The sequence below is a fragment of the Melospiza melodia genome, chromosome 8, assembly GCF_035770615.1.
Source record: "Melospiza melodia melodia isolate bMelMel2 chromosome 8, bMelMel2.pri, whole genome shotgun sequence".
Classification (NCBI taxonomy): Eukaryota; Metazoa; Chordata; class Aves; order Passeriformes; family Passerellidae; genus Melospiza; species Melospiza melodia.
This window is the reverse complement of record NC_086201.1, coordinates 28,018,580-28,035,854: the sequence shown is the minus strand read 5'-3', so window position 1 is coordinate 28,035,854 and position 17,275 is coordinate 28,018,580. Positions and strand designations below refer to the sequence as shown.

The following is a 17,275-nucleotide window of genomic DNA, read 5'->3' as shown; positions in this document are numbered from 1 at the left end:
TCATATTCACTGCGAAATACTTAAGCCTCCCCGGCTCCCCCAAAAGAAACAAAATTTACTCAGTTTTCCACTGTATTTGTACCATTTTTATTTGTAAAAATAACCATCTGAATGCATTGCAATAGTAGTTTACAGTTAGGGTTCTTTATTACATTAATACAGCATTCAGTAGTTTAAAAAGTTACTAAACTGTGCTTGAGAAGATTCAGGTTGAATTCCAAGTCATTGAATGAATTAAGTTTTTTTTTTCCTCATTTCATATGTGACATTTACCCAAGTCCTTAAACTTCAATTTACAAAAGCAAACAATACCGACAAAACCCCACCGAAACCATCAAACAATGTTTTATATAGTTTATTACAAATGTTATGCAAAATATAACACTGGCACCAGATGCGTATCACCATGGTTTGTAAAGATATATTGCACATGCTAAAGCATAAAATATAAGACAAAACCTACAAAACATAAGATATTGGCTTTAATATGTAGATCACTGCATAAGAAATGCATAAAATTACATTTTATACACACACTCAAGATTGTCACTAGTTTAAAACGCCCTTTCCTATAACACTGACCTAAGTTTACTTTTTGTGTAATAAGAAAGCATTTTCAGCACTGCGAAAATTATACATTATTCCTATAGAAATTTAGCATATTAATTTTCATTTCAATGCAGGTAGAACATATGAAAAGAAGAAACACTTTATACATTCAAAGAAGGTCTGAAATGAAAATTTACTGGTAATATATTGCTTTTATAACACTCAAATGAAAAAAAAAAAGACAAGTTTCACAAAACATTTCCATTATACACAAATATAAAAAGGCACTCTAATATTTCTTACATGACTAAGAATAAAAATCACAATTTTTTTTTTTAAATCATCCTCAAATACATAACCAAGTTTCTCAACAGTACAATGGATAAACAATTCATTTCATGTGTTTGCTCTAATTCAATAACCTGGCAGTTGTTGACTGCATAAAAGTACCAAACACATTATGGTGCCCTTTTAGTAGCGATGAACAGAAATCCCCTGAGCTATTTCACAGCTATTTCAGGCAGTCCGGAGGTTGTAACTCAGTATTTATGAGAGAGACCTGGGAGCCCACCCTGCTCTGGATTCCACCTGCAGCTGTGGTTACAATACAGGATGAAACGATCCTGCCAGCACACCCGGGCACGGAGCTGCCCCTGCCCAGGTGCCCTCTGCTGGGTGCACACACAGAAGCTGCCCACGTGTGTCAGCTGCAGGATCCGGGGTTAAGTGCAACGATTCTGTAGGATTACTCTTGTAAGGAGTACACAGAAAGGCAAGGAGATTATTTACAAGAGTAACATTACTCGCATGCTTATATACCTGCCCTAAACTACACATTGATTTCTACATGTGATAAATTACAGATTGATGTGCTAGCATACAAAAAAAAAGGGATTCTGGTAACTCACGTGAGATGTGGGAGAGGCCAACACTGAGCACTTCTCAGTGTCTTGCTTGTGGCAGTTTTCCTGCTAAATCCAGCGCCCTCAAACACGACCTGTGCAGCGCCCTGGAGGTGAGCACAGCCTACATTCCTGTGCTTTTTGGAAGGCTGCATCCTGGCAGCATTGTGGGGTTTCATGGCTAAAGGTGGGATTTGGCTCCTGGAAGGACCAGCGTGACTCAGAAATAAATCACCTCTGCTTCTGAGATGCAGCAGCTGTTGCACTCCACAATTACCAGTGTTACCAGATATTGCAATTAGAAAAAGGTTTTGGTAACTGTATGGGCAGCAGGTGAAAATAGTGAGACTTTTTAAATGGCTGCTTCAAATAATATAACAACTTTTCATAAAGAGGGCTGGTTTTCTCTTAATGAAGCACTGTCATGTAGAATAACGTAATTTTCTGTATTTCAGGGTGAGACTTACAAGTAATCCTGCCAAGGAACCTGCCTACATTTCTGCTTAAAATAAGATTAAAATGCTGATTCTGCTGTTAGACAGGTGGCAGCTATTTCCCATATGTTTGTTTTCAATGCCATCCTTCTATATAAAAAAAACCCCAAAAGTTGGGATTACTATTCATTTTGGAACAGGCACCACTGAAAATTCTAACAACTGCTCTCTCCTCTTATTTTCAGTGTTTTAAGTAAGGTGGTTATTGCTATTCTGCAACTTTTAAAAGCAAAAATGATGAGAAAAACCAATTAAAATATTTTTTGGTGCTATTTCTGAGGAGAAAAGCGAGGTTGCAGATTCTCTGTCATTCTACTTTAGGAACTACAGAGTAGAGAGAAAAGGTTTTTTTTTGTTGTTGTAAACTTTGGAAGATTGCTAACGATCAAGGAAAAAATACTCAATTTTAGTAAGGCAAAATAAAATTAATATTTAATTTTTTTTCCTAATTAAAGGACTGAAATCTGCCAATAGATTTTCAACAATCCATCAGAACAGGGCCAAAAACTGCAACTAAAACTCAAATCCTTACTTTTCCTTTACTCTGCCAAAAGTGAGCACCGAGGAAGCTGATCTCACCCTCCCAGCACAGACACAGGCCTGAGACAAGCTGAGTGTGAATGACAGGAACAGAACACCTGACTCCATGCTCTGCCACAGCTGTGTGGGTTTTCTCACCTGTCTGGCAAGGGGCTGCATCCTCAAACTCTTAAACAAAGGAAAGTGTTTTGCTTTCTGCTTTTTCCCAACACAGCCAGTGGACCTTTGCATTCCATACAAGATGGGCACTCTCCTGGTGTGCATCCACCCTTCCTTCTTGCTCCTCAGGCCCTCAGTCTCGCCAGATTCACATTTCATTTCAGTATGCATGAATGCTAACTAGAAGAACAAGCCATAGTGATTTTTCCTGGGCATTTGTTTCATCTCAAATAAATAGAAACACATTTACATTAAAAGTATATGAACATATTCTAAAGTCTGGGGAAAAAACCCACCTGTGGTCAACACATCATCATTTAAAAATGTCAACTTGAAACCGGTATCATAAAATGTAAAATTCACCCAAGACTATTTTACCTCAAAAGTTTATATTTTTATCATTTAGAAAAAACTACTTCATTATGTCACTCACATTTGAACAAAAAAATAAAAGTAGCAAAGTCTTCAACTGAATTACTGAAGCATTTTGGTCCTCTTGGTACGGCTGGTTAGTTCATGATAGTTTTTTGTTTGTGTTTTTGTTTTTGTTTACAAAGTCTCATTCTTCCTTTTGTACATCTGTTGCAGAGGAGGGTCGGGGTCCATTTGACCTAGAAACTTTGGCAGAAGGAGTAAACATATTCACAAAGTTGACACTGCTTTAAAAGCTGGTGACAAAAGGCTTTTTTAGCATCTGTCTCTGGTCCCCTACACGGTACACTGCTATGTTTCTGGTGTTTGGTATTTCAACTTTTGGTGATACGCTTTCATTGCTTTACCTTTGCTCTGTTAATCCAAACACTGGCAAAAGTATTTTAAAATTCAATACTGTTAACAGTAAAAATAAATTATTTAACCATAGAAAAGGAAAAAAGCGCCATTTAAGTTGGCAAATCATTAGAAACTTTTACATACACCTTTGTCTACACATGATTTCTCCCGCTCTCCCCTTTTTTTACTGGTACTGGATTCATGATTAATGGCTCAGGTGACAGAAACATCCAATGACCCTAATTCTGTAGTGCAAATAAACATTTGTGCTGAATTGAACAAAAATAAGGGCCAAGTGATCAGCATTTTACAGAAGTGATGTTCATGGGAAAATATGGTGGGATGAGCAGAATTTGGCCTTCAGAGTTAACAACTACATTTTTCTAATTGTGTACTGCAACTAAGAACTGTAAAAAGTGCCTTCCGTACGTTTAAGTGCTTAATACAGGCAGAATGTAAAAGGTTTAATTTCCTGTAGAAAAGTAATACAGGCAGTTTTAAGATTACAACTTTACCTTTGGTTCATGTAAAAAAATTATCTAATTAACAGAGCCCCTGGAAGCTTGAAACAGACAAACATAGGAAAGGGGTGATGCTCGAATCTGTGAAGGTTATGCTGGAAATAGGATTGTGCACTAAAGGTGCAGCTAAAACACGAAAGAACTCTTTACGAACAGTTCCCTGTTTATTTGTGCTGTCAAAAAGAAAAAAGGCATTTTCTCTTTTTCTACTTAAAATAAGAGGTAGAGACTTTCCACAGGGGCACTTTGGGCCTAAAGAAAACATCAGGAAACTGAAAAGCTGCAGAACTCTAATAGGAATATGTTCCAGTAAATCCCTCTAATTTTGTTATTTAAAGGCTTGATTCTCATCAGCACTACAAATCTTTCAATAACTACTTGTCAAGAATAATAGTTAAGAATACAACCGTCGGATTTAAGCTGTTTAAAAAGACAAAAATTAAAGCTAAAACGAAACAATAATTTTTCGAATACCAATGAGTCAAAATGTTTCAGAATCCGAATCATTTTCATTGTACCCATCCTCTGTTCCTATGTTATTACTCAAGGGCTTATCATAAGAGTTAATGGTGCCCACAGCGGAGCCATCGCAGAGGTGCGTCCTGCCCAAATTGTCTTTTTTAAAACAAGCGAAGTTGAAAGCCGTCACTGAACTGGAGGGAGAAAAAGGCATCATGGTAGCCAAAATGAGTGCCAGGCAGTCAGCCACGTCTTTGTTAGGAGCACAAGCCAGGGCTGGCGTATGACCTGGGCACAAACGCAGACAAGGCAATGGTTAGTACTGAGGGCACCTGGGGCACCCGGCATTCCTCAGGGACATCTCTAGGGACACCGTGGGGACACGATGGGGTTACACATGCCAGGCGTGTTACTCACTCTCACGGCACATGCTGGGAGAGACACTGGGGGCACCGCAGTCACCGGGACCACAACAAGCACTGCTCGTGTGAAACCAGGCAGCAAACACTGCGCCAGGTGCACCACAGCTAAACACGGCTCTGCAGCACACACAGCATGGCCAGTACAGAACACAGGCACTGCAGCAACAGGCACAGAAACTGGCATCGCTTCTGTGTGCATGAACGAGTCTCATTCTGAGAACAACAGCTTGCATGAAACATGAAAGATATTAGTTTAAAAAATTTTGATTTAGTAAGCGAACAATTTTAAAGATTGATCAGTTGAGTATCTACTCAACTCGGCAAGCAGTTTATTTAGGAATTATATTATAAAAGAATTAGACCAGTGCAGGGGGTACATGGATAGCAGGTGTGACTGGATGTTTAGTTACCCAACTAAACATGGATGTTTAGTTACCCAACTAAACATGGATGTTTAGTTACCCAAATATACACTGTGTTAGAAGAATATTAGCTGTTTTCAGCAAGCATGGCATACACTTCAAATACACAGCTAATAGGACTCCAATGTCAGTCAAACAAAGGACTGGGGAGCTATTAGAAGCTTGTCTTCACTGCAGTTTGACTTGGGTCCTGTCCAAGCACTGCCCTAAAGCAGCTCTTCATGTACATGAGCCCTGGAAGGCAGTGTGCTCATTACACTTACTGTCTGTACATTTTACATGCTGCTGTGCAGAACTCCAGCCCTTTCCAAGAAATCCTCCTTTTATGCTAAGAGCTGAAAAATTCTTTGGCAGATGGTTAAATCTTCAGCACTGCAGCAATAGTAATGTGAGGCAGTGGCCACTTCTGGTACCTACTGCCTCGAGGAAGCCAAGATCTGCAGCACACATGAACTTGGTAAGCAAAAAGTGAATACAGTTTTGTTGCAAAATACCCACAATTTAAGCACTGATTGCAGTCAGTGCATTTCCTCTTCCATGTGTTCCAAGTGTTAATATTCTTTGAATGTGCTAAGGTTTTACTTGAACATATCTCTTTTAAAATGTGTATGCTGTTCCTAGAAAAACTAAATGTGTATAAAATTTAAATATGATTGTCATTTGTTACATACAAATTAGCTGGATTTGTATGTACTGTTTTAAGGATAAAATCTGTGGTTAGAAAATAGTCTGGTTCATTTTTCTGTCACCTATCTCTGAAGTGAGGTTAGGGTCAGATGACTTCTGTGGAACTCATTCATGCAAGTATAGCTAAGTAGCATTTGGCTTATAGTAAATACCAATCAGTTCTTTTCATCCTCAGATCTCAAATGTCTTGCAGTGACGGGTGAGTAGTTACTTTATTTAGTGTTACTTTATAGATATGGAAAGATGGAGGTACCAGTTTCTTACATTAATGCCATGAAGTTACTATTGTAAGAAAATACAACTGATTTCAGGAAGATATTTTTAAAAACTGTAATTGTAGAATCACATCATTCTATGGTTCCTTATAATTTTTAGGGAAGGGCTTCACTGAAGCCTGAAATACAATTATTTAATTTGTAACCAATTATGTATTTTTATGAGACAACAGTAATTTAATTGCATCTTGGTCAGATAATTTGCAAGCACAAGGTTTGATCTCAGAATGAGCTGGGACACACTCAAACACATGTTGATGGTTTTCTTCCTACCCATTAAAACATGCGCTGATTGAATGCAAATTCCTTAATTCTTCTGCAAGGCGTCAGAATTATCCGGTGCCACTTGCATGTTTAGGAAATTCAAGTTACCACTGCACTCAGGCATTAAAAAAGACTAGCTGTTGACAGTACATGCAAAATGAACAGTAAAAGGGACCACTGTGATGTTTAAAGTAGATTCTTATACTAAAGAAAGAGTATCTTTTCATTTTCTTTTTTTTAATAGGTACTCACACAACTCATTGTCTGTTCTTGGAAGGATAAAAGCATCAATGAAGTCTATCATCACCTTTTAAGTCTATTGCTTCAGTCTGTTGTAAAATTACCTGCTGGCTCCTACTGAAGACTGTCAAAGTGTATCATTTACTTACCATTTTCATCTACTGCCAGGACACAGGCCCCTTTGGCCAGCAGCTCTTCAACCACCATCTTTAGGCCATTTCGTGCAGCAATATGAAGAGGTCTACAAAAACAGAACAACTAAATTCAACTTTAGTTTACAACAGATTTTCCACACAAAGTTAGGCAATGCTTAAAGCATACTGAGCATGTGAAAGAGAATGGTTTCCTTCCTTGGATCATTACAATTGTATCATAGGCACTGAATTTTATTGCAGCCTTTGAAATAATTGACATGTTCCACATCTATAAAACAAGATTTCTTTTGTGCAAGCACACAAAGATGGCTTAATACTTTCCAGCCTAAAGACTTTATTTAAAAATCTTTCTCATTTTTGCACTGTTTGCAGCACATAATTGATGTTTAAAAGGAAAAGGAATCCAAGGCTGAGAAACGCCTGTGTTCTGTCCTTAATTCTGGCTGCTACAGGCTGTTCACTATCATTGTATTGCCTTTTTATCCTTGAATACTCAATTGCTAATCTCTGCTACTGCAGAACAGCTGGAAATTAAAAATAGCCATTGGTTTGCTCCTTTCCTGGCCCAACACCCAATGCTCTGGTTTGGGGACAGCTAGCAGGACAGGAAAAACATTTTCAAGTTGGAAGAAGGGGAAAACAGGGCTAAGATGGAATAAATTCTTCTGCAAGCTCTAGGTGATCTGCCACCTGAACTCATGGTTGAATCTCCTGTGGTGGGGTTCCCCCATGCCAATAACCAGTTGCAGCTGATAATATGGAGAGAAGTTGCACATAAAATATCACCTAAAAAACCTTCAGAGAACTAAATGTACCACCTTAAGCCTAAGTAAGTCTAAATAAATTTTTTAAATTTAGGGTGAAGTTCACTAGAAAATGCCAGATATATACTTACACGTTCACATGATTAATAGACATTTTGATATAATCTTTAAATAAATAACCTTGTATAATTTTTCAACCAGATCATGCATAGAAATGGCACAAACAGAATCAAAATTAAAAGTGAGAGTGCGATACAATTTGGGTCTTATTCAAGGGAAAGCATTCAAAAAAAATCAAAAATTAACTTTACTGTTCTATTAAGTAATCTGAGACATGAATTTGAAATGGTAAACTGGAATATTCTGATAAATCAGCTGAACTTGAGAGGATCAGGCTATACTTACGTCTGCAATGCATTATTTTTTGCATTAATAAGGCTCTGTTCTTGGATCTTGTCAAGTATTAACAAGGCACATTTTTCATGACCCTGTAGTCAGGGAAAAAAACCAAAAGTGTTAATTTGCTGAGGAGTTTGAAATTGAGGCAAAAAGAAATGTTACATAATAAAAGTGAAATTTAATAACTCAACTTGAAATACAAAAGATGCTGCTCAGTAAGCCTGTGTAGAAGGTGAACTAAGCGAATCTTAAAATACCATTTGTGAACCACTACTGCTGGGATGTTTTAGCACATTTAGAAATGTAGACATTCACCTGTCTTTCAACCCTGCATTCATGAAATATGAATTCACTTCCTCAGCTTTCAGAGAATGCTGTTTTCTCTTGAGTGAACATTCAGTGGATGATTTATCAGAACTGCACAGTGACAGAGAATGCTTTCATCTCAGAAACGAACACCACACTCTGTGGGTCTTTAAATGCCTTTCTGTATTATTAATAAGCTGCTAGAAAACCTCTTCAGTGTCAGAGAGCTCTAACAAAGGAACTTTGGGAATAATACAGATGCAGGCCTTATTTCTGATCCTGTTTCTGCACCGCAAGTTGTGCTGAGCCTACAGTCCTGGCAGGGGAAGAGCTGCCTGAAGGACCTTGAGAATTCAGCAAGGCTCATGTGTCTGCAGAAACTGGAGTAATATGATCACATTGGAATCCAATCTGTGGGTAGGAGCAAAAGGAAAGGGAATCCTCTGTGCATATTTTCTTGCAGAAATAGCAGTAGAAATTGGAATTAAGAGGAAGAAGGCTTAGGAAGAGACACCATCATCCATCTAATCAATACCTCTGGTTTTACTCCTGCTTTGTTAGGGGAAAATTTTGGTCTCCTTTCACAGGAATTGGATATAAATAAACAATAATTTTATTTTTCTTTATTATTGAACCTGTTAGGCTGTTTTACAGTGAGATTATCTGGTAAAACCTTAAAGGGTTTCCTTTACTTCTCTTAGTGTCACTTACTTATGTTTCAGCTGTCATAAGAGCCATCCCTATTTCTCAATGTACAGTACTTTGAAACAGACAAGAGAAAAAGCTTGGAACAACTTTCTCTTCCTCACCACAACTGTGACCACCACATTTCCACTGCAGAAAAAAACTTGGGAGCATAAACACATACATACATTCATATGGACTGATGAGAATAAAAGCACAGAGAGGTGTTTGACTTACTTTACTGCTAGCCAAGTGCAAAGATGTATTCAACTCCTTATCTTTTAATGTCAGGTCAGCCTTGGCAATGTTCACCAAAAAGTCTGAGGTATAGAGTAGGAGTCAGTGAACAAACCCAATGGGCACATGAACATGTCAAAAGAGAGGAAAAAATTACTATTTCAGTATACATGTGCATAGAGGCTAATTAATTAAGTCTTTATATGATGTAAGCCTTATAATAATGAAATTAGTGAATGAGAACAGACTAATCTAGTGCAGTTAATCAGCAAGCAAATGCAGAGCTAACAGCTTGTTTGTGGTGCCCCAAACTGTCATACATATATCGATCTTAACTTATTTATGAACTTCCCTATTTGCAGATCAGCAGTTTGAGCCTGAATCACCTCTGCCTCAGATCGACTGTAAATCCTGCTTTGAGAGGACTAAGGGGATATAAAGAACTTGGGGTGCAGCTGTGCTGTTGAAGCCAGAGAAAAGGGAGTTCTGCAAAGCCCATAAGGCCCCCAGTCAGTGTGCCTGTGGCACATAGTCTAGCCTGGAAAAAGCAGCTGCTGATAGCTGCCTTTTCAAGAATGGGGCTTCCTATAAAACAGGATGGAAAAGCTTACATAACCTTTTCCATACATGCAGCTTTACTGCTCCTCAAAATCAAGGAAGTAAAGGAGAACAGAATTACTACTGCCCTCGTGCTCTTGGGAGGAAGAAAGACTCAAAATTGTTATAGCAAATGTTCGCCAAGGCTGCAGAGAAGTAGTATTTTTAACGGATGAAAAGCTATCTTCCCGCAGAAGGATGTTATGCACCCAATCTATTTTCCTTGCTGAGTTTTGCCAGGGCTCCCCTGTGGGGCAGAGGCGCAGGGCAGGGGCAGGGCCAGGGCAGCAGTCACTCACCGACGGCGCCCAGGTGCCCGCCGTGCGCTGCCATCATGAGCGGCGTCCTGCCCGCGCCATCGGCCGCGTTCACCCGCGCGCTGTGGCTCAGCAGCAGCTGCAGGCACTCCACGTGGTCAGCAAAGGCTGCGGCGTGCAGGGGAGTCCTGGGGAGCAACAGCCACACAGCTACAGAGGGGCAGCAGCCCCAGCTCCCCAAAAACCTCCACGAGCAAGAGGTTTTAGGGCTTTTCCCTACGGTGATAACTCGAATTTGATAAGGAGGTTGTAGTAGCAGCAGCTGAAGTAAGTTAAATAATATTGCCAGTCTCCAAAGGTGGATATGATAGTATGGAGATATGACACTGTGAAGAATCTCAGCCTATTTATTTTAATAGAGCATATTGTGTGACATGAAAAGCAGTACAATCCCTCACCCCTATTGATCTGATTTTACCTTTTTTTTAAGCAAGCCTCAGTTGGGAAGAACTATCAGAAAAGAACAGATCCATTATTTTAAAAATTAAATATTTTGAATTGTAGTCAAAGATACTGCAGCAACAAGCCACAAGTAACTGCAGTACTATAAAAAGGCAGAAGGAATTTAATCCACTTTGAAGGTTATCAGTTTCTACAAGACATAGACATTGGAATTCATTCCCTGTGGCTCTTTGGCATTTTGGGTCAGAAGGGTGACTACTAGAGAGGAAAGATAGTTCATACACAGCCCAGCTCAGTGCTGCTTCTGTTTTGCATATCAGCAAAGGTGAGGTGCTCTTACCCTCACAAAATTATGTAATCACTGTTACTGAGGGTATTAAATTTGTTTTAATAAAAGAAAACAATATGTGTTCACTTTTTAGAATTTCAGCATTTTTAATTAAATATATACATATATGGTGAGGAGATTCTCAATTTGACTAATGAAGGATTGGGCTGAATGCCCATCTCTTGCTGTAATAGTTCTATTTTGCTGGGTAGATATTCTCAGTTGTGTGCTTGGAGAATGCCAACATAACATGAAAACTATTAAAGAAATACTTTTCTGTATGTACTTAGTATCACTCCATTTAGCAAAGATAAATGTGTTTAAACATTTAACAAAGAAAACAGGTCCAGCAAACAGCCTATAGCCATAGATGTTCTAAACAAACAAAATGCTATTACTTTTACATTTTTTCATATGTACTCTGACATTGAATACTTCATATTCTTGCTTCAAGTGAGACACCTTTTAGCTGTGCTGTGGTGTAAACTGCTGTCTGAAAGAGTCAGCATGACAAATCTTAAGGATTAGTGCCAGAGGCTGAGAAAGAACTATGAAAATTACTAAATGGAGTCGTGAGATGCAATCTGTCCAAGGAACAATTACCTTCCTTTGTCATCCTCACAGTTGACAATGCTGGCGTCGATGGCTCCGATGAGTAGTGATGCACAGTTTTCATGATCATTGATTCTGCCAAAGAAAATACATTTTTAAAAGGCCATGTCTACGTATTTTTTCACTTTCCAATATTGGTTTACTTGATTTCCCATTAATATTTCTTAGTGGTTATTTCTAAGTTACCCTAATATGCCTTTGTCTTAATGCTTTTAGTCACACTTCTGCATATTCATAATTTCTCTTTAAACCAAACTGCATCTGCTACGATGGATTTCAGTCTTTAAAGCAAAGCTGATCTTTAATTCACTATGCACCAAGGTAATTTCCAAGTCCAGAACAAAGCTAGGATTAAACCCTTAATATCTTAAAATCCTTAGCCTGTATGTCAAACACCCCTGGGCCTGGAAAGCACTCATAGACACTTACATAAAGAGAGATTTATTCTAATGTTTAAGGTACTGAAACCCACATCTCTTCCAACTCATACATTTAGTTCTTTGATTTGATGGATATGTTCAATTAATACTTTTTCTGAGTTTTGCTAATTTGTCTCATTTCTTTATGAAAATGAACAGCATTTAGTAACAGTAGTAGACACACAGTATAGGTAACACACTTCCATATTGGAGTAAAAGCTATTTTCATTTTAAATTTGCACACATGCTTAAATTGCACACTCGTTTAAAATAATACAAATACTGATTTTTTTCCAAAGCTAATTACTAGAAATTCTGATTTAAAATAGTATGTTTCAGCCACAAAGAATTTTATTTCAAATGATCAGCTTTAAAATCATTTGCTCATGCAAATAATTTCCAAAAAAAAGCTTGCTTTATTCTCATACTGCTACTTTCTGCAGACATATCCTAAAGCAACACTCAGTTGTTCCTGGAGATTTCTACTTACACAGCACAGTGCAATGGAGAGAAGCTATTACCATAGAACTTGTGGAAAAGTTTTTGTTCCAATAGTACCTCTATGCAGTTTTCATGACCTGTGAGAGAGCAGATATTTCACAGTGTTGCACAAAGCAGGTAGTTCACTTAATTCATATTAGGCTTACACAGGTTGGAATCTAAAACTTTTAAGATCAAAATTGAACATGATGTGTATATAAGCTCTTACATCATAAATCAGAGGGTTTTAAAATTTTATGGCAGCAGCAAGAGAGGTCTGGGCTAATATTAGCATTTATTAAGAAAAAGGGAAAGCAAAAAAGCTCTTTTTAATGTGATGTCGTGTATGTTGCATTACATCCAAAGCTTAAATGTCAATGCTGAGAAGCTTTATCCTTATATCAAGCAACAAGTTCAGATTATCCATTTTAGAATAATCGGTTCAGTTCAGAATATCCATCTATTCACATGGTCTCTTGCACCAAGAGCTCAAAGAAGCATTCCTGGTCATAGAGAAATCAATTTCAGCATGGACATGAATAAAACCAGTATTTCATCCTGGCTTCTTGTGACTTGGAGCAGAAGAGCCTCAAAGTCCCTGGGAGCTACAAACTGAAGGGTGCACACAGCAAATGCTAATGCAGGCAGCACACAGGTTAAATTTGCTTCTTCATTTCAAGCTCCTCCACCAGATGTCCCCAAGCTGAGCCGGGCAGCAGCCCCAGCAGAGCCTCACCATTGTAGGAAGCCCAGTGCAGGGGTGTGTAGCCCTGGTTGTCCTTGAGGCTGCAGTCCTCCTCGGCCAGTGCCACCTGCAGTAACTCGCTCAGCCACGTGGCGTGACCCCGAGCTGCTGCAAAGTGCAGAGGGGTCCTGCCTCTGGCATCCTTACACAAAATAGAGACTTCTTTCTCTAACAGCATCTGAACACATTCTTCATGCCCAGTCATGATCTGGTAACAAAGAAAGGAGTACAGAGGTCGATGTAACACAGATTCTTGCCCCGGAAATACGGAATGTGATTGACACCCATGAACATGAAATGTGTGGATGGGATTCAGCAGGCAGAGATGAGAGCCCCTTTGCTCACCTGCTGAACTGCTCTCTGCAGTTACCATAAAGTTCTGCATAAATGTCATTCCTTGCATCAGCCCCACATTGGGTAGGAAGCTAGACTTAGCTAGGAAAGTCAGCTTAGTCAAGCTGGACTAGAAAAGATTAGATCTGCCTAGGAAAAACTTACAGGACTTACTTGCACCATTCCAAGAAAAATCAAAATAACTACTGACCAGTTCTTTCAAAGAAATTATTTTCAGAATTCTTAAGCTGGTCAGTTATAAGAATAATGACTACTATTGCAAAGTGTCTAAAGAAAAAAAAAAGTGGTCTAATTATTACTAATTAACACAAATGTGAAATAAAAGCAAAGCATTACTAAGAGCAGATCTGTCTTGCTTTATATCTCATTGATTATGCTTGGTCATGTTTGCAATCATTTACAGTGTTCTCTAGATTTAAACAACCCTCTACTTCTAAGCGAGTTGTAGTCACAGCAAAACAAATAATAAAGGATTATAAAAATTAAATCACCCCTCGATGTAAAGCTGTGCATCCCAGGAGATCAGCTGCATCTACAGATGCTTCTTTTTCAAGTAATAAAGAAACAGCATCAATGTGCCCATATGCCACTGCAAGCATTAATGGAGTTCTAAGGAAAGAAAAGAAAACCAGAGCAGTCAGAGCTATAAAATGGGATACTCTTTGTCCCTGCTATCTTACACAGAGAAATCAGGAATGCCTGCCTTTCTTGCCACTCCTACCCATGAACCCATTTCTTTTCCCCATGCTCATATATGACACCCAAGTGAAAACCTTTAGTATGAAATTATTGAGATGTTTAACAACAAACTGCCAGGACTGAAATAGTAACAAACCCACTTGAAAGCAGTTTACAGAGCAACACCATTCAAGACAATCTGTTCTCTTAATAACCTACAATTACTGTCACCTCCAGTGACACAAGAGTTTTACAATACCAAGTCTTGTGAATTCGTGTCCTTGCTAGTTACCAAGATGACAATGACCCAAAGTATTTCTTTTGCAAATGCTGCACATTTGCTTAAGGGGGATGAAGGGACACGAGGGAAAAATTCAAGCTAAAATTTAGACTAACATATCTTTCATTTGTTTCTGAAAGAGATCTATTCTCCATCTGTTTCTAGGCAGACTAATACCATTTATAATTAAATGTGCAGACATTATATGTACAACATTATATGTTCCAGACACCCCAGATGAGTTTCTTAAACCATTCACATTTTCACTTTAAAAATATATCTTATTTTCCCTCTATAACTGCCATTTAGGAAGCAGTGAAGCTTTTGTAGGAACATTTCAGATGCATGTGTCACCTCAAATAAACACTGTGTCCTACTGCACCAGTCTAATGCACCAAATAAACCCTAGAACAGCAATGTTTTAGAAAGAAGAAGACTTTATAGAAACATCTCAGGAGCCTGTTCAGTTTTTATTGAATCTGGCCCACAAGATTTATAAAAGACTGTGTAAAGTATGAAGCAGAGGCTAAGATTAATGATTAGTCCTTTCCACATGGCTTACATCAAGTGAATGTGTACTTTATAATCTCTGCCAAATTCTATGAGGAAAAGTGCAGGAAATACAGTACTTCAAGTAAGTACTTTTTTGTGAGAAATATGAGATGCTATTAGAATTACAGAGCTGAAAAAAAAAGCCCCCAAAGAAAACTTACTGTCCTTTGGCGTCTGTCACATCAGGGTTGTCTGCAACCTCCAGCAACAACCGTAAACAAGGTGTATGGCCATTAATGACTGTAAAGGAAAAAAACCTGTGTTTCATTTCAGATACTCTTCCACTGGAATGCTTAGGGATAAGAAATGCCCTTATAAACAAGGAAAATACTCCACCATATAACAGGTCAACATTCGCCCAATTTTTATTTAATTTGTGCCAGTGAAATGGTGAGCTGCTTTTTCCTTGACCTCACGAAGATGAGGACTTGTTCTCTTAGATACAAAAATCCCAAATGAGTAAAACAGAAATTGTGATATTCCCTTCTGAGAAGATTTCTACTAAAGCAGACAGCATTTCAAAATCCCTCAGACTGAGCAGGCAGGCAAGGCTTTCTGTGCTCAGGGTTGGAACACAGTAGGAAGTACATTGTCAAGGCTCCTTAATTTTATGTGCACTGTACAAGTGAGTACTTCAGTGCTGCTAGGAAAAATAGAAATCCATAAAGAATGACCAATGATACAAATGTCAAATTCATAAAAGCACGTAACACCAGAGACTAAAATTCCCTTTGTGATTATCCATGTTATCAAAAAGAGACTTATCAAAACATTTGGGTTTAGTGGTGTTTGGGGTTTTTGCTGGGGGAGGATATTTTGGGGGGTTTTTTGGGTTTTGGTTTTTTTTGGGTTTTTTTATGTAACCCATTGCTGCTAGGAAACAGCTTTGAGTCTCTACATTCTGTAGGGCCTGACACTGAATCCCATCTGTGTGTCAGCTGGCTTTAAGGCTTCAGACTTTCATGGGATGAAGAGACAGATATTTTCTTCTTTGAAAAACAACTCCTGTGCTCAGTGGATATATGTTGTGTTCTTATTACAGCAAGTCATGCATTCACACTGCCTACACCCTGTGGGCTGAGGCAAAACCCTTGGACACCACCTATGTCACATCATGCTGGCAGAGAAACCGGTGCACATCATCACATTCAAATTACTCATCCAAAAATAATCCTAGTTGATTTACACCCAGAAAAATAAAAGGCATTTTTAGTTATTTACCACTAAGTAATGACCTATAGATAACATGTAAACAGTTCTGCAGGGCTGGTGATTCACTGGGTTGAAGTGGGGAAATAAAGGTCTGTTCTTTCTCCCAGCAGGAGGAAGAGAAATCATAACTTGTTCACAAAGATGTGTGAAAATGATTTTGGTAAATGAGTTTTAGAACAGATTCTCCCAGAAACTCCTAGGAGCTGACCCAGTGATTGCTAAGCATTACAGACCCTGCAGGGAACATTAGTTTTGCCAACAGACCCACAACACTAACACCAGGGGAACACTTGCAATGGATTCCCTAGGCTAGCCAGAGGAGAGGCTGGTGGTAATAAAATGACACAGGGATCATATCATTTGGGCAAAGGAAATTCTCCATGTTATGAACCCAGAGGAAATCTATTACTTCATGGGGACAGTCAGAAAAAAATAAACACTTCATTAGTGTGAGTTCTCAAGTCACAAATCCCTTTACTGACACAAACGTGCAGAATTCTGTCATCCAATCCACCACGGAGGCCTCCTGAGCTCAGTGCTCAGCAATTGTGCCGGTGTAATGAGGAGCAATGAGGGCAGACAAGTTTAAGGGCATGGGCACATGTTGCCTTCTTGTTTCTTCCCAGTGCAGCACGAGCAAGTGCTCATTCTGTGTGTGCAAATGCACGCTGGCACTCCGGGGAATAATGCAGCCAGAATTGTGCTGGATTTCTCAGGAGGCACCAGCTGACCTCGCACACCTGCAGCACGGACTCGGAACGTGCAGCAGCTCCCAGCAGGTGGCACCAGCCTTGCTCCAACATTCCTCCCCAAAGTGCTTCCCTGGGAACGTGGAAATGGGCACCCTGCAGGTGGATGCCTGGAGCAGGGGGTGGTAAAGCAGGAGCTTTACTCCAGAGATCATTTCCACAGAACTCTACAGAGCTTTTGAGCGGAAGGTTCTAGACATTGTCTTAATGAATATTTACCTGAAGTGCACTTAACTCACATTTGAAAGCTTTCCAATTCATGCCAGTGGTGAATTTCCTTTACTAAGGAGTTCAAATACT

General features: G+C 39.0%; 1 protein-coding gene across 9 annotated transcripts in view; it reads right to left on the bottom strand.

The window, feature by feature from the left end:
* Positions 1–340: 340 nt before the first annotated feature.
* The window catches only part of ANKRD44 (ankyrin repeat domain 44), a 131,160-nt gene continuing 114,225 nt past the window's right edge, over positions 341–17,275 (bottom strand). For 6 of the 9 annotated variants that reach the window (XM_063162455.1, XM_063162458.1, XM_063162456.1 and 3 more), the window contains 10 exons: positions 15,176–15,254; positions 13,996–14,113; positions 13,142–13,358; positions 12,416–12,503; positions 11,498–11,581; positions 10,147–10,292; positions 9,251–9,333; positions 8,030–8,112; positions 6,855–6,946; positions 341–4,683 (listed from right to left, as the gene is read on the bottom strand). In XM_063162455.1, the coding sequence (XP_063018525.1) occupies positions 4,418–4,683; positions 6,855–6,946; positions 8,030–8,112; positions 9,251–9,333; positions 10,147–10,292; positions 11,498–11,581; positions 12,416–12,503; positions 13,142–13,358; positions 13,996–14,113; positions 15,176–15,254 (1,256 nt within the window). In that variant the 3' untranslated portion in view covers positions 341–4,417. Of the gene's footprint in view, positions 4,684–6,474; positions 6,547–6,854; positions 6,947–8,029; positions 8,113–9,250; positions 9,334–10,146; positions 10,293–11,497; positions 11,582–12,415; positions 12,504–13,141; positions 13,359–13,995; positions 14,114–15,175; positions 15,255–17,275 lie in introns of all 9 variants that reach the window. The other 3 variants (XM_063162462.1, XM_063162464.1, XM_063162463.1) reach the window with 2 other exon arrangements.